We start from the raw sequence: 26,083 nt of genomic DNA, 5'->3' as shown, positions 1-26,083 counted from the left end.
GGCAGCCGTCTGAAAGCTTTGCCCATAAGGCTGGGAGTTCAATCCCAGCAGCCGGCTCAAGGTTGACTCAGCCTTCCATCCTTCCGAGGTCGGTAAAATGAGTACCCAGCTTGCTGGGGGGTAAACGGTCATGACTGGGGAAGGCACTGGCAAACCACCCCGTATTGAGTCTGCCATGAAAACGCTAGAGGGCGTCACCCCAAGGGTCAGACATGACTCGGTGCTTGCACAGGGGATACCTTTACCTTTACCTACAGAATAAAGAAACAACGAAAACTACAAAAAAAGGACGTTTTTCTTTCTTTTATGAATATATTTATTATATTGCCAGGGGATAGGTCTGTTTCTCTCTGTTTGGTAATATTATTAGTAGCAACAGGTCAGTGAAGCTTGTTCCATACCGTACCTGGCTAAGAACGCTGCCTGTTAAAATGCTTCCCTGTTACGAGTGGAGAGGGGGACATGCAATTTAGTACGAAATTATAAAATAGTTTGATGATGAAACGACTAGGACAGAAGTGCTAATTTTCTACTTGCAGGAATGTTTTCTGAAAAGTGCAGAGTATAACGAGCAAACTTTTCACAGGTGAAGCTGCTGCCTTACGCTGAATCTGACCACCGGTCTATCTAAGTCGGTACTGACTGCTCATTACAAAACTACTGCTGTTTAAAAAGTACATTCCAAAAATCACTGCCCTAAGCACACGTCCCGCCTGCCTGTGCATATAACTTATGACTCCTCTTCACTTTCTGCATGTTTTATTCACTCTGCAACTGCCCATCAAGCCGAGTGAATGCTATGCAAATACAAACACCGTTACCTAATCACAATGTTTTATTATCGCTGACGTTATTTACATGTATCCTCAGCACTTCCGCATACCTGCCACAGTGCGTGGATGGGCACACTGGACTGCACATGGTTTCTTAGGGTCTAACCAGATGAGACACCATGACCTTGAACATTTTTTTATGAATCAGGGGCTGTTCCAAGCACACTCTCCCCCTCCACACCACCACATAACATAGCCTATGCTTCAAGGCTGCAGCATGGGAAAGAGGGCTTTTGAGGTGTCCCCATTTAGCACTCTCCAGAGTCTGCTTTTTGCCCCTCTTGAGGACGGGGGGGGGGGGGAGCCACGGAAGGACTGAATTGCGATTCTTCTCTACTGCAACCCTGACAGGCATTCAGAATGCATCATGGTCATTTACCAGGATCAAGACACTCAGAACATCCAGCCACTGTCCTCCAGGTGAGATCAACTCTAAGCTCTCATTCACAAGTGTGTGTAAATGCATGCTCATTAGCAACAAGGTGCCATCCACTCATCACCACTCAGAAATTAGGCTTCTGATGGGGGTGGGGATGCATTTCTGACCAATGGCGTCCAAGCAACGTTCCGTGATCTGTTTAAGGTGCCAGGATGTCCTCCAAAAGCCAGAGCAGCGATAGAGATTTATCAAATAAGGATCAACCCTGGTAAAGAGGAGCCATCGACATGTGTATGCAAACATATGTTACCCAACCATGAACATACCCAACCATGAACTACACCAGGGGTAGTCAAACTGCGGCCCTCCAGATGTCCTTGGACTACAATTCCCAAAGGCCCCTGCCAGCTAATGCTGGCAGGGGCTGATAGGAATTCTAGTCCATGGACATCTGGAGGGCTGCAGCTTGACTACCCCTGAAGTACATGAAAGCAGCTTTATACTGAATCAGACCATTGGTCCATTATGATCAGTACTGTCTACTGCAGCCTTTTTCACCCCTCTGACCATGGAGGAGCCCCTGAATTAACTTTTCAAGCTTCTGGGATCCCCAGAAGTGATGTCAGCTGGCCACACCTCCTTGCCACACCCTCAGAAGTGGCATGTCACTGGAAGTGACATCACCAGCCACGTTAACAGGCAGGATTCAGGAGGACTGAGGATGGGGAGAGAAAGAAGGCAGTTTAAGGTGGGAATAAGTGTGCAGGCTCCATCCCCTTCCAGACACGGAAAGCAGGAGAGAACTCACTCATGCTCAAGAGGGGGCAGGGGGAGGGGGAGGAATACAAGTGGCCGGTTCCCTAGTTTGTGGCTGAGGCCATTAAGGCAGAAGGGGAAAGGCTGTGGATTCCCCTCCAGATCTTCTACGGACCCCCAGGAGTCTGCGCATCCCTGGTTGGGAATCCCTGGTTTACTCAAACTGGCAACGGTTCTCCAGGGGCTGGCACTTTATAAATTGGCGATGCTGGGGATTGAATCTGGGACCTTCTGAATATCACACAGATGCTGTACTGTGGAGCCAGAACCCTTTCTGTAAAGTTCACCCCACTCCCACTTCAGGAAGAGCTTTTCCACTGCCGTCTACAGCAAAGGCTTTTCCAGGCGGCAACAAGCGCCGTTTCTCCCGACACAAAATTCAAGGACCCCTTTCTTGGAGATTCAGTCCAACGTGGCCTTCAAAGCAACACATTTCAGTTTGAAAAGTAGGAATTAACATTCCTGGCTAAACTCCACTTGCAAGGCACAGACTGCAAACACCCAAGCGCCCGTCTGCAATCTCCCTGGGAGCCTGGCCCTGCAGTAAGCTACAATTAGCCAGCACCGTCCCGTCAAAGGGTCATTAGAGACGAGAGGAGTCGGGGTCCTGCTGGCCCTCCCGCTACAGCAGTGCTGCCACGCTTGACAGTCGAGGATGTGGCAGCGGGAGGGAGGGAGACTCAGTTTCCAGGGAAGACCAGAGAATCCACAACGCCTCGCAGATGCCCCAATTTTTTTGTGCTATCTGATCCTTCAAAAGCCTTCATTTTTTGAAAGCCAGCTTGGTGTAGTAGCTAAGGAGCGATTAAAGAGCAGCGGATTCTAATTTAGAGCACTGGGTTGAAATAGTTTATTTATACTGTCTTGAACCAGATTACTGGAATTTAAAAACAAAAATAAAACTGATAAAACATAGGGGGAACTGGGTTTGAGTCCCCACTCCTCCGCATGCAGCCAGCTGGGTGACCTTGCCAGTCCCAGCTCTCTCAGCCTCACCTACCTCACAGGGCATCTGTTGCGGGAAGAGGAAGAGAAGGCGATTGTAAGCTGTTTTGAGACCCCTCTGGCTATTAAAAAGCAGGGTACAAAAAAAATCTCTTTTTTCTGCGCTTTCCTGAATTTTCAACGTGGATTAGAACTCAAGGCTATATGGGAGAGGTTCATACAAAGCTATCATTGCTTTATGTAGCTCATCATTGCCTGATTTGATTGGCAGAGGCTCTCCAAGAGAATGAAGGCAGGCTGACGTTAACACTTAGCATTCTGCGGCACTCCCCCCACTGGCTCCTCCCATTCCCTCCTCTCAGAATTTCTTCTCAGAGCCCCACTGGTAGAAAGTGGCTGGAGGAAAGCTGTTGCAAGCAAAAGGATTCAGAAAGTCAAGCAGAGTCAGGGCCTCTGGCCTCATCGTGCAAATCTGCACTTGAACGCTACTTGGCTTAACAAAACAGACTTCTCGGTACTTCCAGTCCCCTTTTCCTCTACTGTGTACCAAGCTCTGCAGAGACGGTGGGACAAAGGCCAGGTTTCCATGGACTTCAATGCAGACACATCATCTCCTTCCCAGCCCCATTCAGGTGGCTGCTACCTGAAGCGGGCAGTTCTCCCGCTGATTCACTTTGCTAGGATTGTTTGAGAACAATGCAGAGGGTGAAGGGTGGATTCTTTGATGCGGTCAGGTTGCAGAGGAAGAAAGGAAGAGAACATCCATCCTGCTTTGTGGAACTCATCAAGAGCACAGGCAGCAGCTGGGCACCCCGGTCAAAGGGGCAGTGCAGAACTCGGGCCAGGGAGGCCTCTGTGCAAGCAACACAAGAGCTGCAGGACTCAATCGCCTTTGGCTCCCTGTGAGCTGGACAAGGGCAGCAGGCCACCGAGCGAAGCTTAAGGTGCTTTGGAACAGGGGGAGTCAAACTGTGGCCCTCCAGATGTCCATGGACTACAATTCCCATGAGCCCCTGCCAGCATTCGCTGGCAGGGGCTCATGGGAATTGTAGTCCATGGACATCTGGAGGGCCGCAGTTTGCCTACCCCTGCTTTGGAAACAAAGCAGATGCCTGAGAAGAGTTGCACCTGGAGGGAAGGCGCTTTCAAAAGCACAAGACGAAAGCCATTGGGTAGAAAGGCACTCAGCCACACCGTCTGGGGCCACCTTACACCAAGGCGGCCTACCAAAGCAAGAGACAGCTGCAGGGGTTAGAGAATAAACAGGGACATTTACATAAGTTTGCCTAGCCTCTTCATTTGAGATCCTGAAAGTGATGCAGGGGAAAAACCTGTTCCAGCAAAAGGGCACCGCCCACTCTTGGTGAAAAGGAAATGCATTTTTTGTTGTTGTTGTGCCGGGAACACAACCTGAACGGCAAGGCAGCCTGCCTCTGCCCCTCTAACATTCCGCTTCATTAAATGCATAGTTCTGTTTTGTTCAGAGGGAAACACCCACATTTACATGCTTATTGGACATACAATTGGTGAGTCTCACTGCATCAGGGGTCCCAAGCATACCTCCTTTTCATCTGGGAAATTTTGGATGGTGCAGAAGCCATGGCAGTGTATCCAAGCCAGCTCCTTCATCCAGTGTCCGCTCCCCTCCCGGCCAGTAAATCAGCTTTCCGTGGAATGCCAGGAAAAGTTAAACTCTGACATAAGACTCCAAGCAGACAGCCAGGACAATCTGTGCCAAGGCTCCTCGAGCCCTTGGGAGACCTTTTGCCTCTTCGGACAGCCTGTTAACTGCACACTTATATGGCGATAATCTCTTCCCAAGGGGGTATTCCTGGTGGCATGTTTCCATTAATATTATCTACAGTTTAAGAGACATCAGAAGCCTGGAATCAACACACAAACGACCACTCAGGTATCAGAAAGTCTTCAGGTCTGGTGTTGTGAAGGGCCGCAACTAGTATGATGGAGACAGTAAGCAGAGTGCCTCACACCCTTGCAATCTTTATTTCGCACACCAAGCCAGTCCCCCCCACCCTCCACTCATGCTCCCAGGGCAAAGAGAAGTCTACAGCAACGTTGCTCTGTCCCCAGAGAATCTCAGCTCACTGCATTTTGGTTCAGGTGGAAGAAGGGGGGGGGAGTTGTACCCACCTTTTTACTACCTGAAGGAGTCTCAAAGCGGCTTACAATCGTCTGCCTTTCCTCGCCCCATAACAAATCCCCTGTGAGGGTGATGAGGCTTAGAACAGGGGTAGTCAACCTGTGGTCCTCCAGATGTCCATGGACTACAATTCCCATGAGCCCCTGCCAGCATTTGCTGGCAGGGGCTCGTGGGAATTGTAGTCCATGGGCATCTGGAGGACCACAGGTTGACTACCTCTGGCTTAGAGAACAGTGAATGGCCCAAGGCTACCCAGCTGGCTTCATGTGGAGGAGCGAGGAATCAATCTCGGTTCTCCAGCTTAGAGGCTGCCGCTCTTAACCAGGACACCAAGCTGGCTCTGGTGTTGATGCCTCTCTTTGAAATCTTTGGCACACACATTCTCAGAGGGCCTTTCTCACCCAGCCTGAACCCATTTAGCATGACAGGGACTCCACAAAGCTTCCTCACTCTGCAAGATATGGGTCTGTGACAGCTCATGGTGTTGAGGGTTAATGTCGCTGTGCTCTGGAACAGCCTCCTGGAAGGGAAGGAGCAGGCAACCTACCCTTGGGGTCTTCCAGGGTATGTGTAGAACAGAGGTATTTACAGAGAACCTCGAGGCAGGCTAGAAGGCTACAGGTGTGGTCTCTATCTTATATGTATAATGATCTGTCCTAATTACCCTAATGGTGTGGGAATATGCAAGATCTGTAGCATGCATGATTCAACAGAACATTAAAAAATATCCTACAGGGGACATCAGGAGAGATATGTACTTAGCATTAGTACCTCCTGGTATTTTTCAAATGATTTGCTTCTGAGTCCGGATTGACTCAATTGGAGATATCCTGCTCAAAGAGCCAGTTTGGTGAAGTGGTTAAGAATGACAGCCTCTAATCTGGAAAACTGGGTTTGATTCCCCCTACTTACATGTAGCCAGCTGGATGACCCTGGGCCAATCGCAGCTCTTTCAGAGCTCTCTCAGCCTTGCCTACCTCACAGGGTGCCTGTTGTGGGGAGAGAAAGAGAAGGCAATCGTAAGCCATGAGATTCCTTCGGGTAGTGAAAGGCAAGGTACAAGAAAACCCAGCTCTTCTGCCTTTGAACACACTTCCTCCTTGTTTGCCACCTGAAGAAAACAGTTAGTCCAACTGTTAGAACTCTTTCTCTCCTCTCTGTCTTTACAAAGTGGTTTCTGTTCTCAATAAAGCTGTCTACTCTTTAAGTAGCCAGTGGCCAGCACCTTTGCAAATTTAAACTCTGCCAGCAAATAGATTACTTTTGTAAAGCATTTGTAATCCTTACCTGCCTCAGGTCCTGACGATGCCTGGGCACTTAAACACCGTCAAGCAAACATATATATGTTTAACCGGCAAGGGCCAAGGATCAGATTTGGACCTTTGCCTTTTTGTGGCCAGCCAACATCTGAAGGCAGTTTTGGGGGACCAAGCCCTTGCTGCTGTGACACTGGCCTTCATTCTTCTTTCAGTAGGGAGCAAAGAACGGACAGTATCATAATGCGTGCCAATTCAGGCAGGAGCAGAGAGTACGCAGAGACAAAGCGGATTCACCTGCCAGGGCCACTTTCCAAAAAAACCTGGAAACGGCATTTTGGAGAAGGGGCAACCAACACCCAGGACTTCTGGGAAAACAGCACTGACAACGACGGAGCCAAGCTGTCTCCCAACACTCATTTCATCCATCTCTGATGCCTGGCATTCAGCCAAACGCATGAAACGTCAACACCAGCATGATGCTGCTCTTCTCCTGAGGGCCCCAACTCCCATTCTTCCACTGACATCATCCCCGTTTCCAGGTCAGGTGAAGTGACTCATGCACCACACCTTGTTTGTAACTGGTAGCTTCTCTGCCAAGAACTTCATAGCCTCGCTGAATCACACCAAGAGATTGATTTAGCCCAATGGCTGTTTAGGAAACAGCTTTAGAGATGGAGGAAGCTCTGTGTAATCAAACTGCTTATGGTGCTTGGGCTAATTCTTGAAAAGTTCTGGGCTGATTAGCAAAACAGGCATATTGTGAAGGATGTTTGGGAGATGGGGGTGTGTGCAAAGGCAGAACGAGACCATGCTGTGTGCCCATAGCTAAAATTTTCTTCCATCTTGAGCTCGGTGAAACATTGTGCAGAAGTGGGCCCAATGGACCCATCCCTTGGAAGATGAACCACAAGGAAGTCAGGGGACAGGCAGAAAAAAATCTCGCAACACCTACTCCCTTCCCAGTTGACCACTTGGGCCAACATGGAAGGAAGCAACAAGGAGTGCTTAAGGATGAACTTGAGCTGGAGGTGGGTGCAAACCTTGCCCCTGTTCTTAAAACAGGAAACAGGATGTGTCCTTTCCCAACCAGGCTTGCTAACTGAAGCTTTCTCCCACAAACGTTAATGGGAATTGGCTCAGCGTCAAGACCTATTCCAGGCAACGCTGACACTCCTCTTCACGCTTTGCCCCGATTTTTCCTTGCATTCCGCCATTGTTTTCATGTAAACAAATAAAAAAAAATCAGATGCCCTCAGGTACATTCAAGATGACCAACTACATAATAAGATTTGAATCGCAGTGCAGATCGGATGCCCCAATGCAACCATTTAGCATTTCATGTTCCTAATTTCCCCCAAGCTTCAAAATACAGCTGTTTGCAGTTTCTCTTTGCTTGCAAAAGCACAGAAGGAGCGTACTGGTTTATGTATACATAAACCCACAGCTGTTCTCGCTGCAACAGACTAAACAGGAGTCTTATGACATCTGAACGATGAACAAGTGTTTATTCTACCACAAGCTTTCCAGGACTCATCATGTTCATTTTTAAAGCGCTGCCAAGATCTCTGCTGATTTCTGCTGCCCACCTACTCCAATAGCTACCCTCCTTAAAACATTTTTTACCAAGTAATTCAAAAATGAAGGGTGGGGTAGACAGTTCTGGTGCGATCCACATGGGACTTTTATTTTAAGGTGCTAATCAAAAATTCCTTTTGAAGGAATAAGAAACCCAGAAGTTACGCAAGAAGCACCAGACAGGTGACTGCCCGCCTAGAGGTTTCAGGGAAGTCCTACTCAAGAGTCCACCACACCCAGAGAAAGAGAGAGACATGGCATCACCTTGTGTGGCTTGAGATGCCTATCGGCGACTTGGTGCTACCTGACAGACTGTTGGTAGTTAAGCCCTGTGCGATGCCTCTTGTCTCAACTTGCTACGGTAACTCTCTTTACCATAGAGTTAGTGAGATAGATAGGAACACTGATCACTCACCTGTCTAATCTCACTGACCGGCCCCTAGAGGGGTGGTTCTCAACCTGGGGGTCAGGAGACCATTGGGGGTCAAATGACCCTTTCACAGGGGTAGCGGCAGGGCAAGCAGCTTGGCTGGGGGAGGGGTGCCACCTACACAACAGCCTTGCAGGGTAGATCAAGATAGAGCGTTCATCTGTCTGGAGCAGCGGAAAAGAGCGAGATCAGTATGGCGGGAGAAGAGGCAGAATTGAACTGAGAAACCCCAGAAAAAAACAAAACCATTTATATAAAATCACGAACCATAGACCTTCACGCCATTGGTGAGTTTTGGTTTAATTTCTGTGAAAGAACACTTGCATCATTTTATGGTTGGGGGTCACCACAACAGGAGGAACTGTATTAAAGGGTTGCGGCATTAGGAAGTTTGAGAACCACTGTCTGAAAGGGTTAATTTCCTGTTTCCTGCTTCTCTCTCTCTCCCTCCCTCCTCTGTCCTTCATGCTTGCAACATGATGGGTAACTGAGATGCTTCCAGCATCTCTCCCCATCCAGCTACTTAGAATGGGATAGAAACCATCCGTTTATCTTTTTACGCGCAGAATGAAGTTTCCTTATAAACACCAGTTCTATTAGTTAAATAGAACAACCGGAGTAGGTGCATTTATTTATTGTCTGTTGCTTTCACACGACACGCATTTTGGGTCCAGATTTGGTTTTCATGTTCCCTGTGAACTGTCCTGAGCCGGGAGGGAGGGAGGTGCATGTGTCTGTGTGTAAATAAATAAGCAAGCAAGCATGCTGCACTTACCTGCCTAACCAGGCACTCTGCTAATTTTCTGGATATTAAGACTTCACCACAAGTCTGTCACTCAGTATCTTTCATAGACAGAAGGGCACAGAGGAGGCAGAAAGAGGCATCGCAAAGAACAGCATGTCAGATCACCATCTCTTACTTAGGGATTCTAGTCCCCTGGTGGGACCTGGGATCCCTGGAATTAAAGCTCATCTCCAGGTGACAGAGATCAGTTGCCCTGGAGAAAACATCTGCTTTGCAGGGTAGACTACTGAAGTCTGTCCCTTCCCCAAGCCCTGTCCTCTTCAGTTCCATCCTCCTGCTCCCCAGATGTCCAGGTTCTTCCTGTCCTGAAGCTGGCAACCCAATGGGTATTGCTGAAGGCAAAACAAGTGCTCCATCCCCTCCCCAAAACACTTTGTCTCAGCCTCTCAGCAGCTCCCTTCACTGCCAAAAGGCAGCATTCCAGATTCAGTTTGAGGTGTGTTTACTGCAGCGTTTTCCAAAACCTCTGGGGGAACGGGAGAAGCTGTGTTTGCAGTAGGCTGTGACAGGGGGTGGGAAGATTTCCTACCAGGGCTGCTAGAAAAGAGGGGTGTGTCTCTGTCAGCACACACAAGATCCCGGGACCGCCACAGTCCTGAAACATAAGCCAGCCCCTCAACCCCCACCTAGTCTTGTTTGCAGACTGATAATGACAACAGCCTTTCAGATTGGCCATGTACTAAAACCTCCTTGCTCTCCCCGCCCCCAAAGGCCTGTGCTTCAGAAGAAGCAGCCAGGGCTGTTTCCCAATTTTCAATGAGTCACCTGAAATCCCCTGCCCCCTCCCCGACCAGCACACATTTACTACAAAGCCCCACTGTTTTCCTCGGCTGGTTTCAAATCAACGCCTCGTGAATTATTTGCGCCGAGTGTTGTTGCCGTTTTTTTCAGCACCGTTCGCCAAGCCAGTGGAAGGCAACATTCATTCAAAGCCAGAGCGTCTGGAGAGAAGCCAGATCCTTCTGCCCTCCAGCACAGAGGAGTGCCAAGTACGATCTCAACAGGCCGCTCCGTTTCCATCGAACAAGGCCGGCCCGCAACAGAAGTGGTTCCAGCAGCCATCCCACCGCTTGCCCCTAGGGCTATATTATTTACTAGTAATACTTTATAAGCATAATGGGAAAAGGAAAGTGATGCAAAGGGAGGGGGGAATGGGGGAGAGACTGCCATGGGTTTCTTGCGCGTGTGCACACACACACACGTGCACACACACACACACACATGTATGTGAGGGATCCCAGCCAGTGGAGGCAAGAGAGGAACCAAGTGTTGCCTGCACAAGTATTTTCATGCTGCTACCAGAGATGGGATTTCCAAACTGTCGCCTTCTCCCCCAGTTCCTTACGCCCTTCCAAATTGTGCATGCATACTGTGTGCACGATGCTTCGTTTATTTCTGTTGTTTAAAGGTTGCCCTTCCAACCCAAAGGATATGCGGGGCATCAACACTGTATATATTAATTCACAGCACAAACAGCAAACAAACAAAGCGGTTTGACAAAAGCTTTCCAGGAAAATGTCTCAAACGTCCACTGTACTTTCAAGGTCTAGGGGTGGCCAAACTCTGGCCTGTTAGGAAATATCTCTGAGAGGTCCCAACTCTTAAGATTCCCAGGCCTGCTGGTCCAGGTGGGGGTGCCGTGCTTTCCAGACATGCCCCCCCCCCCAACTCCCTTGAACCTGAAAGAACATCACAGCATGCTGGTTTCAGCTGGAAGCGACATGGGCATGCCGGGATCATCAAGGGGTCATGAGGGGAAGACGACACTCTGGTTTTGGGGCAAAACTCCAGGGTTGAAAGCAAATTCTACAGAGTACTGCCCAATGGAGTATTGCCCCAAAGCCAGTATGTTGCCCCCTGACAATGGCACTTCTGGGTGGTATCAGCACGTTGCAGCACTCATCTTGGAACGTTCCGGCCCATCCCACGCCAGCAGCATCCGAGGGACCCGGACACCTTACCACCTCTTAAACCCCCCTGCCAGCATCCAACCTTCCTCAGAATCCAGCATGGTTTTTCCTGCACAGTAGCCACTGTGGGTGTCCACCCACCCTAATTCTGACAGGAGAGATTCACTGTTTGCTTATATGAGCCTATACCCATCACTTGCAAAGAAGGGCACCATAAAAGAGACAAACAAGCAAGCCCCATGTTCCCCCTGCTCACTGCAGAGATTCATTTTTGGGGTGGGGGCATTTGAGGTAGAGTCATTCTGAGTGTGGGGTATTTAAGGTAGTGAAAATAGCCCTCCCCCCGAGCTGTGCTTCTGACCTGAACTGGGATAACCCTGCGGCTGCTAAGTTAGCAAGAGCAACACTTGGGAGACCCGACTGCGATCTTCTTTGACTCCAGATCGCAACAGATGCTAAAGATAAACCTCAACATCCATAGATCCCCTCCCTCCACCGTACCTTTATCTGCCAGGGACAGGGTGCTGTTGAAGTACTGCTCCTCCACCGTCCATGCTGTGTCGTTGATCTTGCTTGACACCCCACAGGAGCCCACGCAGACCACTTTGATGGCTAGAAGAAAGGGAAATTGACAGTCACATTTCTAGGTCCAGCAGAACAACTGTGCAGGCTCCTTTGTAGTCATACAGAACATTTGAGATCTCCTGGTCTTCACTCATCTCAGCAGTGCTCACAATTGCCCTGTATGACAAAGCAAAAAAATCCCGAACAGTTAACAGGTTAGTAGCAGCCAAGTGAAGCAACTGTTCCCCTCCTACTCTCCTGCTTGCACTGAGACCATCTGGATTAGCCTCTTCAACAGGCAGGACACAACACAGAGACATGGAAAAAGAGGCTTGTGCAGTTCCCCCCACCCTAGCTTCAGCTCCCCCCAGGTTCTCTCACACTAGAGCTGGGGCCTGGAGATTCCCCAGAATTACTGGCCTTCCAAAATTCAGATGGAAAACTCTTAATGGCAAATAAAAGGTAGAGTCTATAAATAAAGAAATGAGTAATAACAATTATACAGACTAAGAGTAAAAATTTAAATAATAGAAACAGATAACAAAAGAATTAAATAACAACCAATTGTACACATTCTTCCATAATATGCTTGGCAAAGATATGTTTATAGCAATTATAAATTCGAATGACCTAGAATTATTTCTTGGATATCAAATTTCCCTTTTGTAACAACAGTAGCCAGAAATGCATGTTCTGTCATTTCCAGGGATTTAATCAGTCCAGGCCCCAAACCTGGTGGAAAGAGTTCCCAGAAGAGCTGAGGGCCTTGATGGAGCTGCCTAAGTTCTGCAGGGCATGTAAAATGGAGCTCTTCCACCAGGTCTTTGGTTGAGGCCGGGTTTCAGGGACAACTGAGGCCCCTCCTCCAGCCGACATGGTACCATCATACGAACCCGCACCCTGTGGTTATTGGCTGAAGATCGGGAACTACGCCGCTGTCTTGTGCTTATGCTTTTAAGGGGTCGATTGGCTTTATTGGGGGTTTTTACTTTTCTATATGTATGCTGCCACGAGTCTACAGGAAGTGGTGGGATAGAAATCGAAGCAATAAATAAATAAACGAGATTCAAGCAAACCTGCCCATTGGCTGTTCCTTTCCTCTTTCAGCACACATAGAAATTGACATTCTAGAGCAGGGGTAGTCAAACTGCGGCCCTCCAGATGTCCATGGACTACAATTCCCAGGAGCCCCTGCCAGCATTCGCTGGCAGGGGCTCGTGGGAATTGTAGTCCATGGACATCTGGAGGACCGCAGTTTGACTACCCCTGTTCTAGAGAAACCAGAAAAACCACAGCGATAGCCATACACCCATCTGTCTAGTGGAGAGCTAAAAAATTCTGAATGCATACACAGCTTCCCGAATGAAAGTCCTCCAGCAAAATTGCAGCTTCACAGATAAGGGAAGCGAGTAAAGCTCTTCTCTGTCCCCAGAAGGATGAAGTGTAACATCCCAAGGGCACTGATGCTGCCCATCAAAGCCCCTAGATAGATTTCTCTCCAAAGGGAATAGTCTCATGTTGCAAATGCATCTTTAAAATGCAAATTGCTTGTTGCAGACCGCTGTGGCATTCAAACCACCCTGTAGTAGCGTGCCTGCTAACCCACTGGGGGAAGAAGACATACAGACTACAATGCGGAAGTGCACTCCGGACTAGAGGCAAGCTCGTTCTAGCCTCGGGGCCTTGGGTAAACAGCTTTCCACTGTTTTCAACCACACACGCCCTAGACTTTGCACTTCTATTACCTCCCTCCCCCAAAGGAACGTGATTGCATTAAAAAAACAATTAAACTAGGGAAACAGCAGTGCCAGAGCTAGTTTTCTTCCACCAACGGATTTCCATTGCGTAGTTCTTGTGATCTGATCTTTCTGCTTCCATAAAAAAAGAAAACTAAGCAGTCGTGTCCCTGGGAGACAAGAGGAACCTTGGCTCATACCTGTTTAGCTCCTTGCAGAACCAAGCATAGGCAAATGGCAATTTAAGCCTTTCCCAGAGCCACATTCCATCAAGAAGACCAGTAGCTACCCTCTGGCAAAGTCCGATGCAGCACAAGGTGGAAATCTATGGACTTCACAGGAGACTAGGAGAGCTGCCTTCTGACTGGCTTCTGACCAGCCCAGCTGGTTCTGCCTCCCTCCGAAGACTCTGGCTTATTTTGCATTACCCTGCTCCCGGAACTTTCATTAAAAACACAGGGAAATCCTGCATCCAAATTCCTTCCCAAGAAAAGCTAGATTTTGGGGGCAGAAGAATCAAGCAAATTAGCATGTTGTTTCATAGGTTGGGTGCAGTTCGCTAGGCGACTGGCTACTTCTTTGCTTTGCTGTCAAGTCACAGCCGACCCTGTAGGGCAGGGGTGAACAAACTACAATTTGCCATTGTGTCCCAATGGATGGCTAATTATCCAACATTCCAGCCCATTATCTAAAGCAGGGGTAGTCAAACTGCGGCCCTCCAGAGGTCCATGGACTACAATTCCCAGGAGCCCCCTGCCAGCATTCGCTGGCAGGGGCTCCTGGGAATTGTAGTCCATGGACATCTGGAGGGCCACCGTTTGCTCACCCCTGCTGTAGGGTTTTCAAGGCAAGGGACATTCAAAGCCGGCTTCACCATGGCTTGCCTTTGTTGCATCATGAACCTGGACTTCCTCGTGGTGGATTCTCCTTCACCAGAAGTTTTTAGGAGGAGTTTGGATGAGCACCTGTTGGGAGGGTGTGATTTTTCATTCCCCGAAATGGGGAGGGGAATGGACTGTGGTCTCTTCCAGCTCTGTGGGATTCTGAAGGAACATGGCACTAACTCCCCGCAACCCTTCCCATTGCTAGTCTTATACAGCACCCCCGTGCTAACTTTTAAGACATCTCACCCAAGGCTGAGTCACCCACCACACGAGTTCTGCGAGATCACACAGAACATCTGTGCAATTCAGCATCCGTTTTCAAACTGTTGTTTGTGCCTAGCCAAGAAGCCAAACACATGGCAGCCAGGGCTTCCACTAATTATTTATTAAAACATTTACATCTCACCTCTCTGCGTGGTTCAGGCAGACGTGGGCTCTGGCCCATGCCAGACAGGCCCTCGGGAATGGTGTAATTGGTGTAAATGGTGTAAATGGTGACACCACACAGAGAGCTGTGGCATAGAATCATAGAGTTGGAAGGGGCCATACAGGCCATCTAGTCCAACCCCCTGCTCAACACAGGATCAGCCCTAAGCATCCTAAAGCATCCAAGAAAAGTGTGTATCCAACCTTTGCTTGAAGACTGCCAGTGAGGGGGAGCTCACCACCTCCTTAGGCAGCCTATTCCACTGCTGAACTACTCTGACTGTAAATTTTTTTTCCTGATATCTAGCCTATATCATTGTACTTGTAGTTTAAACCCATTACTGCGTGTCCTCTCCTCTGCAGCCAACAGAAACAGCATCCTGCCCTCCTCCAAATGACAACCTTTCAAATACTTAAAGAGGGCTATCATGTCCCCTCTCAACCTCCTTTTCTCCAGGCTGAACATTCCCAAGTCCCTCAACCTATCTTCATAGGGCTTGGTCCCTTGGCCCCAGATCATCTTCGTCGCTCTCCTCTGTACCCTTTCAATTTTATCTACGTCCTTCTTGAAGTGAGGCCTCCACAAGGCATGTTCCATGGAGCCTGAAAGAACTCTTCTCCAACATCTATTTTGGGCTCACTGCCCACTAGAGGTTGCCCCTCTAAAAGAGTAATTCCATTTGCCTCCTCTATCCCTATTTTCCAGTCCCACCATAAATGCCTTCAAATGCCAGACATCCAGCATGCTTAAGAGCAGCAGACTCAAATCTGGGGAACCGGGTTTGAGTTCCCACTCCTCCTCCACGTGCAGCCGGCTGGGTGACCTTGGGCCAGTCTCAGTTCTCTCAGAGCTCTCTCAGCCCCACCTACATAACGGGGTGTCTCCTGAAATGTTGAGAGAAGGGGCGGGTTGCAATTCACACTGTGGATCTTAATCGCTTGACTTGCTGCTAAATGGGTGAACAGCTCCTTTAAGCCTAATATTCTTAGAGTGGCTTTCAAAGGAAGGCGAAACAAGATTCCCACCTATATCATCTCCTAGTTCTGCAGTGCTGTTTTATTTGCTTCGCAGTATCACATCTGCTGCTTCCCTTTCCGACCCCCCCCCCCGACCCATCTTTTTCTTTTTCTGCCTTTGAAAAATGCAAGCCTGCAGGCAGTAACTGTGCAATGAGATTAAATAAGCTAAATGCTATATAATTTGTAATTGTCATGCTACCAATAGTTGCGACATTTAAATCAAGTAATTAAGCTTCTGGACCATTTTTTAAAAGTGACCTTAATTAACAAAGCAGCCATTTGAAAATAAAGAGAAAAAAACTGCAGAAACCACAGGAACCATCCTTGAAGAGGCATTCTCCCCTCCACACATAGAGAATGCCTCTTTTGACACGGTGTCTGCCACTGCAGCGCACTTGCACAAAAAATGAGGTGCCTTTGACCTTCAAAAGGTTAATTGAATGTATGCTTTAAAACTAAGCCCTGCACACACATACTTCAAAGCAAGTCCAACTGACCTCAGTAGAACTCCAGAAAAACAGGCTCCAAGACTGCTGGAATTGGGGGAATAACAGAACCATAGAGTTGGAGGGGCCCATGCAGGTCATCTAGTCCCACCCCCTGCTCAATGCAGGAACAGCCTAAAGTAGCGGTTCTCAACCACAACTTCAACTGCAGCGGCAGCAGGGGCATGCGCGCTCAACAATCTGGAGGTGGCATGGAGGTGGACAGTGTCATGGCTCTGCCACTGGCCATTGCCGCCACCATCCGCTGCCATGGTGGCAACCTGTCCTGGCGACCCCACTTGGGGTTGGGACACTAAGATTGAGAACCACTGGCCTAAAGCATCCAGGATAAGTATCTGTCCAGCCGCTGCTTGAAGACTGCCAGTGAGGGGGAGCTCACCACCTCCTTAGGCAGCCTATTCCACTGCTGAACTGTGATTCCCTCCACCCCCAATATATAGACAATACCAAATCTAAATAAATAAAAAAATTCTATACATACTTGAAACCCATTATGCCTACGTCCTAGTCTTTGCTGTCAACGGGAATCTTTTCCTGATCCCCTCTAATGCAGCGGTAGTCAACCTGTAGTCCTCCAGATGTCCATGGACTACAATTCCCATGAGCCCCTGCCAGCGTTTGCTGGCAGGGGCTCATGGGAATTGCAGTCCATGGACATCTGGAGGACCACAGGTTGACTACCCCTGCTCTAAGGGACAATCTTTCAAATACTTCAAGAGAGCCATCATGTCCACTCTCAACCTCCCCTCCTCCGAGCTGAACATTCCCAGGTCTCTCAGCCTTTCCTCCTAGGGCTTGGTCCCCAGGCCCCAAATCATTCTCACCGCTCTCCTCAGCACCCTCTCCATTTTGTCCACATCTTTTTTGAAGTGAGGACTCCAGAACTGCGCACGACACTCCAGATATGCCGAATGCCGAAATCCTGAGAGAGCCATCACAAGAACTATTCCCCAAGACACTCAAAATAGTTACGTGGAAGAGGGGTTCGGCTCTTCCGCATCAGAAAGGCGAATGCTGGGACCAGTGGGTGAATTCAGCTTCCCTCCAGGTGCCATTAGAAGCCACACAAAAATGGGCTTGACCCTCTAGGCCAGTGGGTCTCAACCTGGGGGTTGGGATGCCTTTGGGCAGGGGTAGTCAAACTGCGGCCCTCCAGATGCCCATGGACTACATTTCCCAGGAGCCCCTGCCAGCAAATGCTGGCAGGGGCTCCTGGGAATTGTAGTCCATGGACATCTGGAGGGCCGCAGTTTGACTACCCCTGCCTTTGGGGGTCAAACAATTAAAGAGTCGTGGCATCAGGAAGGTTGAGAACCACTGCCCTAGGCTGTCGCGTAACATTTTTGTAAAAATGGACATCTGCTGAAGAGACATCACTGCCTACACGAAACTGCATCCATGGCTGAAAATCAACCCCCCGAACTTGGCAGTACAGTGCATGTGTGAACCCACCTATATTTTTAGCCTGCTGGAGCGCTAATCAGCATTCTGCCGAGCCAGGAGGGGGGTGGGGAGATAAGGCCACCTGGGAAAGTGGAATGCCACCCAACCCTGCTCAGGAATGTTTGCAAAGCCTGACTGCTGAGAGAGAGAGAGAGAGAGAGAGAGAGAACATACCTACGTATGTACATGCATGCAAACGCGCAAAAGGAACGGAAACAGCTAAAGCATTGTATCTGTTCAGGGGAGGGGGGATTTGCAAAATACAGGGAAGAATCATTCCCTTCTTGCCAGACTAGCCTCATCTTTGTTGGAAAAACTGCCACAGGCACAGTTTCTTAGCAACAGGCACAGAAAACGCTTCAAGTTTGCGATGTCCCAGTAGCTTGGCTCCTGTCTACACCGCACAGCAACCTGCTGCTTGCGCAACCTAAGGATGCACCAACAGGACCATTCAGTGTCTCAAAACACCTGGGAAGTTTGCCTGCAGAGGTCCAGAAGCCAAAGTCCCTTTCCTTCTCATCTGACCCCCAACATCCAAGGATTAAAGGTACACTGCATTTTGGTACACCGTTTTGCTGTCCTGGCTAAAAGCGAGAGCAGCCTTTGTCAACATTCTGATCGTGGAAGAGCCCCTGAAATAATCTTTCAGGCTTGAGGTGCCCCAGAAGTGATGTCAGCTAGCCATTCCTCCCTGCCACAGTCTCCCATGCCCCCAAAAGTGACATTACCACCCACATTAAGAGACAGGCTTGAGGGATGGGATGAAATTAATTCAAAAGAAATTCCCTCTCCACATCTAGAAGAAGTTCCTGACAGTCAGAGTAGTTTCTCAGTGGAACAGGCTCCCTCGGGAGGTGGTGGGTTCTCCATCTTTGGAAATTTTTAAGCAGAGGCTTGATAGCCAGCTGACAGAGAGGCTGATTCTGTGAAGGCTCAAGGGGGTGGCAGGTTACAGTGGATGAGCGATAGGGATGTGAGTGTCCTGCCTAGTACAGAAGGTTGGACTAGATGACCCATGAGGTCCCTTCCAACTCTATGATTCTAGGAGTACTTGAGGGGGTGAGAGACAGGAGGTCGTTTAAGGTAGGAGTAGGTATGCAGCTCTGCCCCTCCCAGATGCAGAAACCACAAGTTAACTTCTTCATATTCAGAAGGGGAGAAGAGGAGCAGTGGGTGTGGCCAGTTCCCTATCTTGAGGCCGACTCTATTAAGGAAGGAAGGGAAAGGCAATAGACAATCCCTGGAGCTCCCATGGAACCTTGATTGGGAATCCCTAACACAGAAAGGCCTGTCCTTGGTTTATTTGCTCCATCCCTCTTTCAGGACCACCTAAGGCAGTGGCTGCAAATTTCACCATTCTATCCACTGTGTGAAGATATATTCTCTTTCATGCGTTCTGAACCTACTGCTGAATCAATTCAGTTCAGGCTCTATTAGGGAGAAACAAAGATTTCCCCATTTCCATTCAGAGCATGGGCCCATCTCTGAAGAACTGGAAATGAATATCGCAGAAGGTTAGCATCGCGGACAGCAGCTGGGTAAAAACACTCATCGCCACAGCAGCAGAGAAAGATAAAAGAACGCAGGCGCTGGGGAGCAGGGACGGGGCAGGACTTCAGCACAGCAGAAGGAATGGGTCTCTGGTGTCAGGAAAACCGCCTGCAGCTTGCTTCATATGCATACTGCGCATGCAAAGCCCCATAAAATATTATACAAATCTATTGTGCAGGTTTCTTACACATAAATAATAATACCAATATATTTGTGTGCACAATAGGTACTTAAATGGCAATACATCTCATTCTCCAAGTGGCCTCATCTGTGTACACTTAAATCCAGAGATGGGAATCACAAACAGACAATATGTATCAAAAACGGAGTTTGGTTAAAACACCCCAAATTAAAGAAGCTGTATCTGCACCTTTAATAAACACATGGCCCCTGCAGCAGCCAGTGTGGAAATTGCTAGGCAACCACAATATTGCCTGTCTTCTTGTGAGAGTCCACCCAATTGTTCCCAACAAGTGGACTTTGTTGAAGAAAAATCTCTTTATTGAAGAAACAACAATGTGAGCATCTCCAAGTTCTTGCTAAAGCTGGTCTTTTGGTCCACATCAAATGACCAGAGGGCTGGAATCCAAGAGGCACTAAACTAGCTACTGTCACACCTACAACCATGAATAACAAGAGATCAAAAAGGGCTTTAGGCAGATGTAAAAGTGATAGGTGAAAGCTGGGTATAATAAAGAAAACAGCTAAAATGGGGGGAGGCAGGACCCTTTTTCCTGGCCTGTTTTGGCCTTCCGGAAAGGACTTATGGGACCAAGCTTGGGATTTGCTGGCAGGGGCTCATGGGAATTGAAGTCCATGAACATCTGAAGGACCACAGGCCATGAACACAGGCCATCTGGAGGGAATTGTGGTCCATGAACACCTGGAGGACCACATCTGGAGGACCATCTGGAGTACCTGCTCCAAAGCATCTCTTTTTTCCAGGGGAACTGATCTCTGTTCTGATCCGGAGATGTAAAACCAGAGAATCCCCAGGTCCTACCTGGGCACTGGCATCCCTCAGTACAGTCCAGGAAGAGTTTTATCGTTTAATACTAACAAGCAGCTCTTCTTGAATCCTGTGATGGAGCATTGGCAATTTAAAAAAAAATCCCTTTGGCCATTTTGCCCAGTCACCATTTTCTAATTCAGATCAGTCCCATTCAAAAGCTTCCAGCCCCCCTGGAATTACTTGAAATGCAGAAGGCAGGCCTCTCCCCAAAAGGGCTTACAGAATGAGCTCTCCAACAATGAGGTGTCCTATTGTCCTACATTCAGAGTGGGGGGGAGAGCGAGCTTTGACCCAAGCATTTAATTGCAAAACATGCCGTTGTGTGCCAACGACCCACTTGGGCAAAACAATAAAGCGAATCTGACATAGCTTTCCTGTTCCCTTGCAAAAGCTTCCCTGCCAATTTAATCACAGGGGCTTCAAAAAGCTCAAGATTAAGAGGTTAGCAAATTCAGCCTGTGCAGAGACACCAGTGGGCTCAGCTGGCCTCGCTCTCAGCCGACCTCTGCGATGAAGCAAACCCATCTAGGGGAGGCACCGGGCTCTCTGGCTCATGGGGAGGTCCCTTCATCGATGGGGAGAAGCAATGTTTCACAACCTTCTTCCAAGGAAATGGATGCCTCATTTGGCAAATCCTTCTAGAAGAGGCAACAGTGTGGATGAGGCGTGTCACAGTTCAGATTTCTCCTGCCTCTGAAGTGCTCTTATCCATCCGGACACCCCTAGTGAGTCTGGCTGTCTTTACGGAGGGAGAAGCCTCACGCCTCCATACCCACAAAAGGCAGACAAACTGCTGGTGATAAAACAACCATCAGTCAGTGCTGAGGTTTGAGGGGACTTGTCAGAAGCAAATGCACACACAGGATAAGGAAAAGAAATCTGAGTCACCCCACGGTGCTTTGTCCAGGTGAATAATGCATTGCACACGTGTTATCAGTCCAGGATGCGCCACCCCTGCATGTACCAATGCAAGACCAGGCCTAACAGGATTGCTTCTTGCAAAACTTTGAAGAGAAATCTCCCTCGATTGTAAGACTCTGGCCCAAGGCCAGCTTAGTCTAGCTGCCGGGTGTCCCTCCCCCTCAAGCAATACAGCAGGAAAATGGTTTGCAGCTGTCACAGAGAGCAAGGTGCAACGGAAGAGGCTCAAGGTCAAGCAAGACCTAAACTAACTGTTAGAGAAGAGAATTTCAGGTTTCTGTCTGTCACCTGTCTCTCACCCCCTAAGACAGGCAGCCAGTATCAGGGTTATTATCAGTGGCTTTTTAAAACACTGCCCCAAATCAAAGCCAGGACAGGCTAAGTCATTCCCTTTGGCACATTTCTGTTAAAGTTTCTTTTTCCTTTCGGCACATTTAAACCAGTATCTAGGTCTGATTAATTTATCTCAGCTTGCAATAAAAGAATCCTGGAAACTGCTGTAGTATGAAAAAGGTCCAGGACCACCTGGAAAACCTTCCAAGCTGTGACATAGCTGCAGTTTCCACAGGGTTTACTACAGTAAAGTCCTAAAAATCCATTTCAAGCCATTTCTGAAAATATCTGTAGTCTAGAAATACCCTTTGCCTACCGCGAACTGATACAGAGTTAGAAAGCACACCTGCTCATTCATTCGTAGTTCAGAAACCTCCTAATCATCCATTTGGCTTCACAAAATTATGGACAGCCTTAAAATCAAGCGGCTTCTACCTCCTCCAAAAAGCAACACCAATATATCACAAAGTGCTAGCTCCCCCAAATCTTTCTGGACTTAAAAAAAAATGATGTCTTAAGCAGACAACTGAAAGTCACAATCCAACCTGCTTTCCCAGGGAACAGAGTTCAATTAAATGTCCATCATCCCAACAGAAAATCTTGTATCTTTGCTCCTAGCCCCAACCACCAGCAATCACAACCAAAGCCTTGACCATGGGAGATCTTGAAGGCACAAGAGAATCCTCTACAGCAAGGGCTCATGGGAATTGTAGTCCATGGACATCTGGAGAGCCACAGTTCGGCCACCCCTGCTCTAGAGAGACAGAGAGAAGAAGAGATCAGGCACAGCCTGCAAAGAGGAAAATTATTCTGCAAAAATATTGAGCTTGCCCATCATGGAAACAAAGGGGACATTAATTTTAGAAGAAACTGTGTCACCTCCCTGAAAAGAAAATGCTTGCTAGAAAAAGAACTGGCCAAACCCTGTATAAGACCTTGCTGTGCGCTACTTTCCCCTTCCCCAAAACTAGAACCCCACAACCTGCATAGTCAGTTCACATGCAAGGTGACCCAACTTGGAAAGGCCAAGCAAGGCTGCCCCTGACAGATCTCAGCAGCTAAGTAGGGTCAGCCCTGGCTAGCACTCAGAAGGACAACCTTCAAGAAATACCAGGGTCATGGACAGGGGGAAGGCAATGGCAAACCACCTCTGAACATCTCTTGCCTTGCAGCCAGGCAATCTTCGGATCTCCTGGCTACTTTACACACAATAAATAAATAACGCACTGGCAGTCATTGTTCAGAAGCCGCAGTAGGAAGCAACAGCTTGCATGCTGGCCATCTCAGATCAAATACCCGAGACAGACGTGGACTGGAGAACAAAGGTAGGAACCTGCCCCTCTTTTTGCCTGGATTCAGCTCAGGCAGAGAGTGCCCATCCCTAAGATACCTTTATACTGAATTTTACTGCTATTTGCATATTGTAATGGGTTTCTGCTCCTCAGCTGCTTGGGGAACCAACTTTTGGCTTAAAAGCAGGATTATGATATCAACCAATTGGAAGTCAAAAAGCTGCTCTCCCTAGTTGCTTCTGTGTCCCTTCTCCAGTCATCAAGGCTATAGATAGAGGGATGGACTGAGCCACACTCTGGCTTGGGTAGCCAGCCCTTTGTGACCTGTAGCCACAGAAAGATGCCAACAGGGCTTGCCTTTCACTGGGGTGGTCAGTCTATGCCTAGGCTGTGCACTCAAGGCTACAGGCAGGGACACAAATAGGAATGCTGCTCCAGACACCCTCCCCCAAATTCCCTGCATGTGGAAAGCTAGTACTTCAGAAAGACCAGTTCTAGCCTAGCACTTCCCCTTATGTTAGTTTTCCATCCATATGCAAGGATACTGCAGGGGCACATGTGCGGAACTGGAAGAAATGGTCACAGTGCAGTGGGCCCTTTCTTGCATGCCCAGGGAAATGCTGATTGACACTTTGGGGTTGGGAGGTGAATTTCCTCCAGGCCAGACTGGCCAGGGATTCTGGGGGGGAGGGGTTTTTGGGGGAGCATCATCTAGGCATGGAATTGGGGTCATTGTGGGTAGGCAGGTAGTTGTGAATTTCCTGCATTCTGCAGGAGGTTGGACAAGATGATCCTGAAGGTGCCTTCCAACTCTATGATTCTATGTGCTTGGAAGTCCCAGGTTCAATTCTTGGAATCTCCAGTCAGAAAGTTCACATGGAAGGTGATATGGAAGCCTTTGTCCCAAGGGTGTCTGTCAGTCCAAGCAGACCAGACTGACCTTGACGGAACCAGAGTCTGACTCAAGACAGCAGCTTAATAACCACAGAGTAGCCGGCGCCCACCTGCAGTCTGAAGGGAAGCAGCCCAGATGGTATGTACCGCTTCAGTGAGAAGCAGACCACATATCCTACGAAATGCAGAAATATGGCAGCTGCCCCTCACAAGGCCACCTATGCAACATCACACACAAGGAACAAAGAAGGGGCAGACTGCGAAGCTAGAAAGACCCAGAAGCAAGCCATGCTGAGACATGGCTACATTGCTTCAGGGGCCTTTGAGCTCAGGCCTGACAAGAAAGGCCAAAAATGGGCTTCCTCATGCCAACTGGCAGCCCTGTTTAGGATTGCCATTTCCACTGGTCTCGGTGGGGAGGGGGCTCCCCCATTTTCTAGACATGTCTTGCATCCCCACAAAAAAACTTGCCACAAACTGGAAGAATGCCATGTTTTAACTCAATGTGCTGACATCACCCAGAAGTGACGTTGGCATGTTAGGTGGGTTGACACTCTGGTTTTGGGGATAAACTCTATGGTTAGAAGCAAATTCTACCACAGAGCTTTGGCCAAAAGCCAGAGTGTCTCCCTCACCCGGCCCCGCTGGGAGGTCTCCAACATGTTGACATCACTTCTCCTGGAAGTCAGATGGCTAGACTTCCCTTGACCAAAGCTCAAAACAGAAAGGCCATGCAGTTCTTTCCGTGTACTCAAAGGGCTTCAGGAAAAACTTTTAATAGCTTTCTCTCTCACAGTCTCCACAAACTTGGCCTACCTTTGGCAGTATTTCTACCACACTCACTGCTGCCTTGGGCTGCTCACTGACAAGGCTCAGGGGTGAGCAATTAGGCTGCTCTTCGTCCAAAGCCACCTTGCAACATGCCTGGAGCCATATGCGCCTGGAGGAGGACATGCAAATGGAAAATGTGTGGAAGACGAAGAAAAGGTCTGATCACTCCGTTTGGAAACTGCAAGCCAAGCGTGGCCGCCTGCCCTGCGTGCTTTGACTGCTGTTCAACGTGTACATTGGTAAACAGATGAAGCCAAAGGCATTCTCAGACTCCAGAGCTTTCCTTTGAAAGAAGCTCACCACCCGGAGGCTGGTTCAGTTGTACTCCCTTCCTTCAGCTACGCACCCACAGCAGCCATTTTGAAGGTATCGGTCTCGCCATGTTGCTTCGTCGCAAGGAAATATCTCCTCTTCAGATGAATGTAGGCCATCCTGTCCTTACAGTGCTGGCAGGTTCATCCTTGTGTCTATCGTCAGTTGTTCTGAACAGGTCCTCAGCCGAAGGCGAAGCCTCAAATGCCACACAAGGGCCACAGGGGGGTTTAACTAGCACATTACCAGCGCTTGGCCACAAGCAAAGCAATGCTTACGAAACCCCGGAAGACATGAGTCACAGGCACCGATGCCAGAAACTAAACGGATCGTTTCTGTTTTGGAGCAGGTGGTTAGTGGTTACGGATGCAGCCACCACAACAGAAGCCTGGGCCAATTAGCAGAGTTTAGCACTCAAAGCTGAGTGAGTTCACAATCAAAACCTTGGATCAACCAAAGATTATTTCATTCATTAAAAGAGTGATCCATGAAATGGGCAGGTAAGTGATTCTTCACCGAATGTGATCACCTCAGGGCACTATCCACAGCAGATGTAAATAATTGGCCATGAACCAACTTGGCCTGGCTAACAGGAAGCCATTGTGAGACAAAGCACCCCTGAATCTTCCCCTCAAGGGGGAATGCTTGTAGTAACTTAACTGGTTCCTCCTTACATGCATTACTAATTGGGCTCAGCAGCCTACAGGCTTCTTATCTTCAAGGCCAAAGCATGGACTAATTGGTTCTAAGTGAGAAATCGTGAGCCATGATGAGAAGGGGAAAGAAGAGTGGTGAGGTGACCTTCAGGATTCTAGCCAGAATGTATTCTGATTGGTTCAATATTAGCAACAAGGATGATCCAGGGCCTGGGGACCAAGCGGAAAGGCTGAGGGACTTGGGGATGTTCAAGCTGGAAAAGAGGAGTTGGAGAGGGGACATAATTACTCTCTTTAAATATCTCAAAGGTTGTCACGTGGCAGAAGTTAGAGAGCAGAGAGCAGATCCTGTTGGCAGAATAAAATAGAACCAGCAGTAATGCTTTAAAGCAGGGGTAGTCAACCTGTGGTCCTACAGATGTTCGTGGACTACAATTCCCATGAGCATTGCTGGCAGGGGCTCATGGGAATTGTAGTCCACAAACATCTGGAGGACCACAGGTTGACTACCCCTGCTTTAAACTATGTGTAGAAAGATATTGGCTCGATATCAGGGGGGAAATCTTTACGTTCAGAGTCGTTCAGCGGT

General features: G+C 48.6%; 1 protein-coding gene across 3 annotated transcripts in view; it reads right to left on the bottom strand.

Annotated features, from left to right (window-relative positions):
- The window catches only part of ARRDC1 (arrestin domain containing 1), a 58,007-nt gene that overhangs the window by 18,415 nt on the left and 13,509 nt on the right, over positions 1 to 26,083 (bottom strand). For all 3 annotated transcript variants that reach the window (XM_077305671.1, XM_077305672.1, XM_077305673.1), the window contains exon 2: positions 11,615 to 11,725. In XM_077305671.1, the coding sequence (XP_077161786.1) occupies positions 11,615 to 11,725 (111 nt within the window). The remainder of the gene's footprint in view (positions 1 to 11,614; positions 11,726 to 26,083) is intronic.

The sequence above is a fragment of the Paroedura picta genome, chromosome 12 (assembly GCF_049243985.1).
Source record: "Paroedura picta isolate Pp20150507F chromosome 12, Ppicta_v3.0, whole genome shotgun sequence".
Lineage (NCBI taxonomy): Eukaryota > Metazoa > Chordata > Lepidosauria > Squamata > Gekkonidae > Paroedura > Paroedura picta.
Note: the sequence above shows the minus strand (reverse complement) of the source record. Positions and strands in the feature narration are given on the sequence as shown.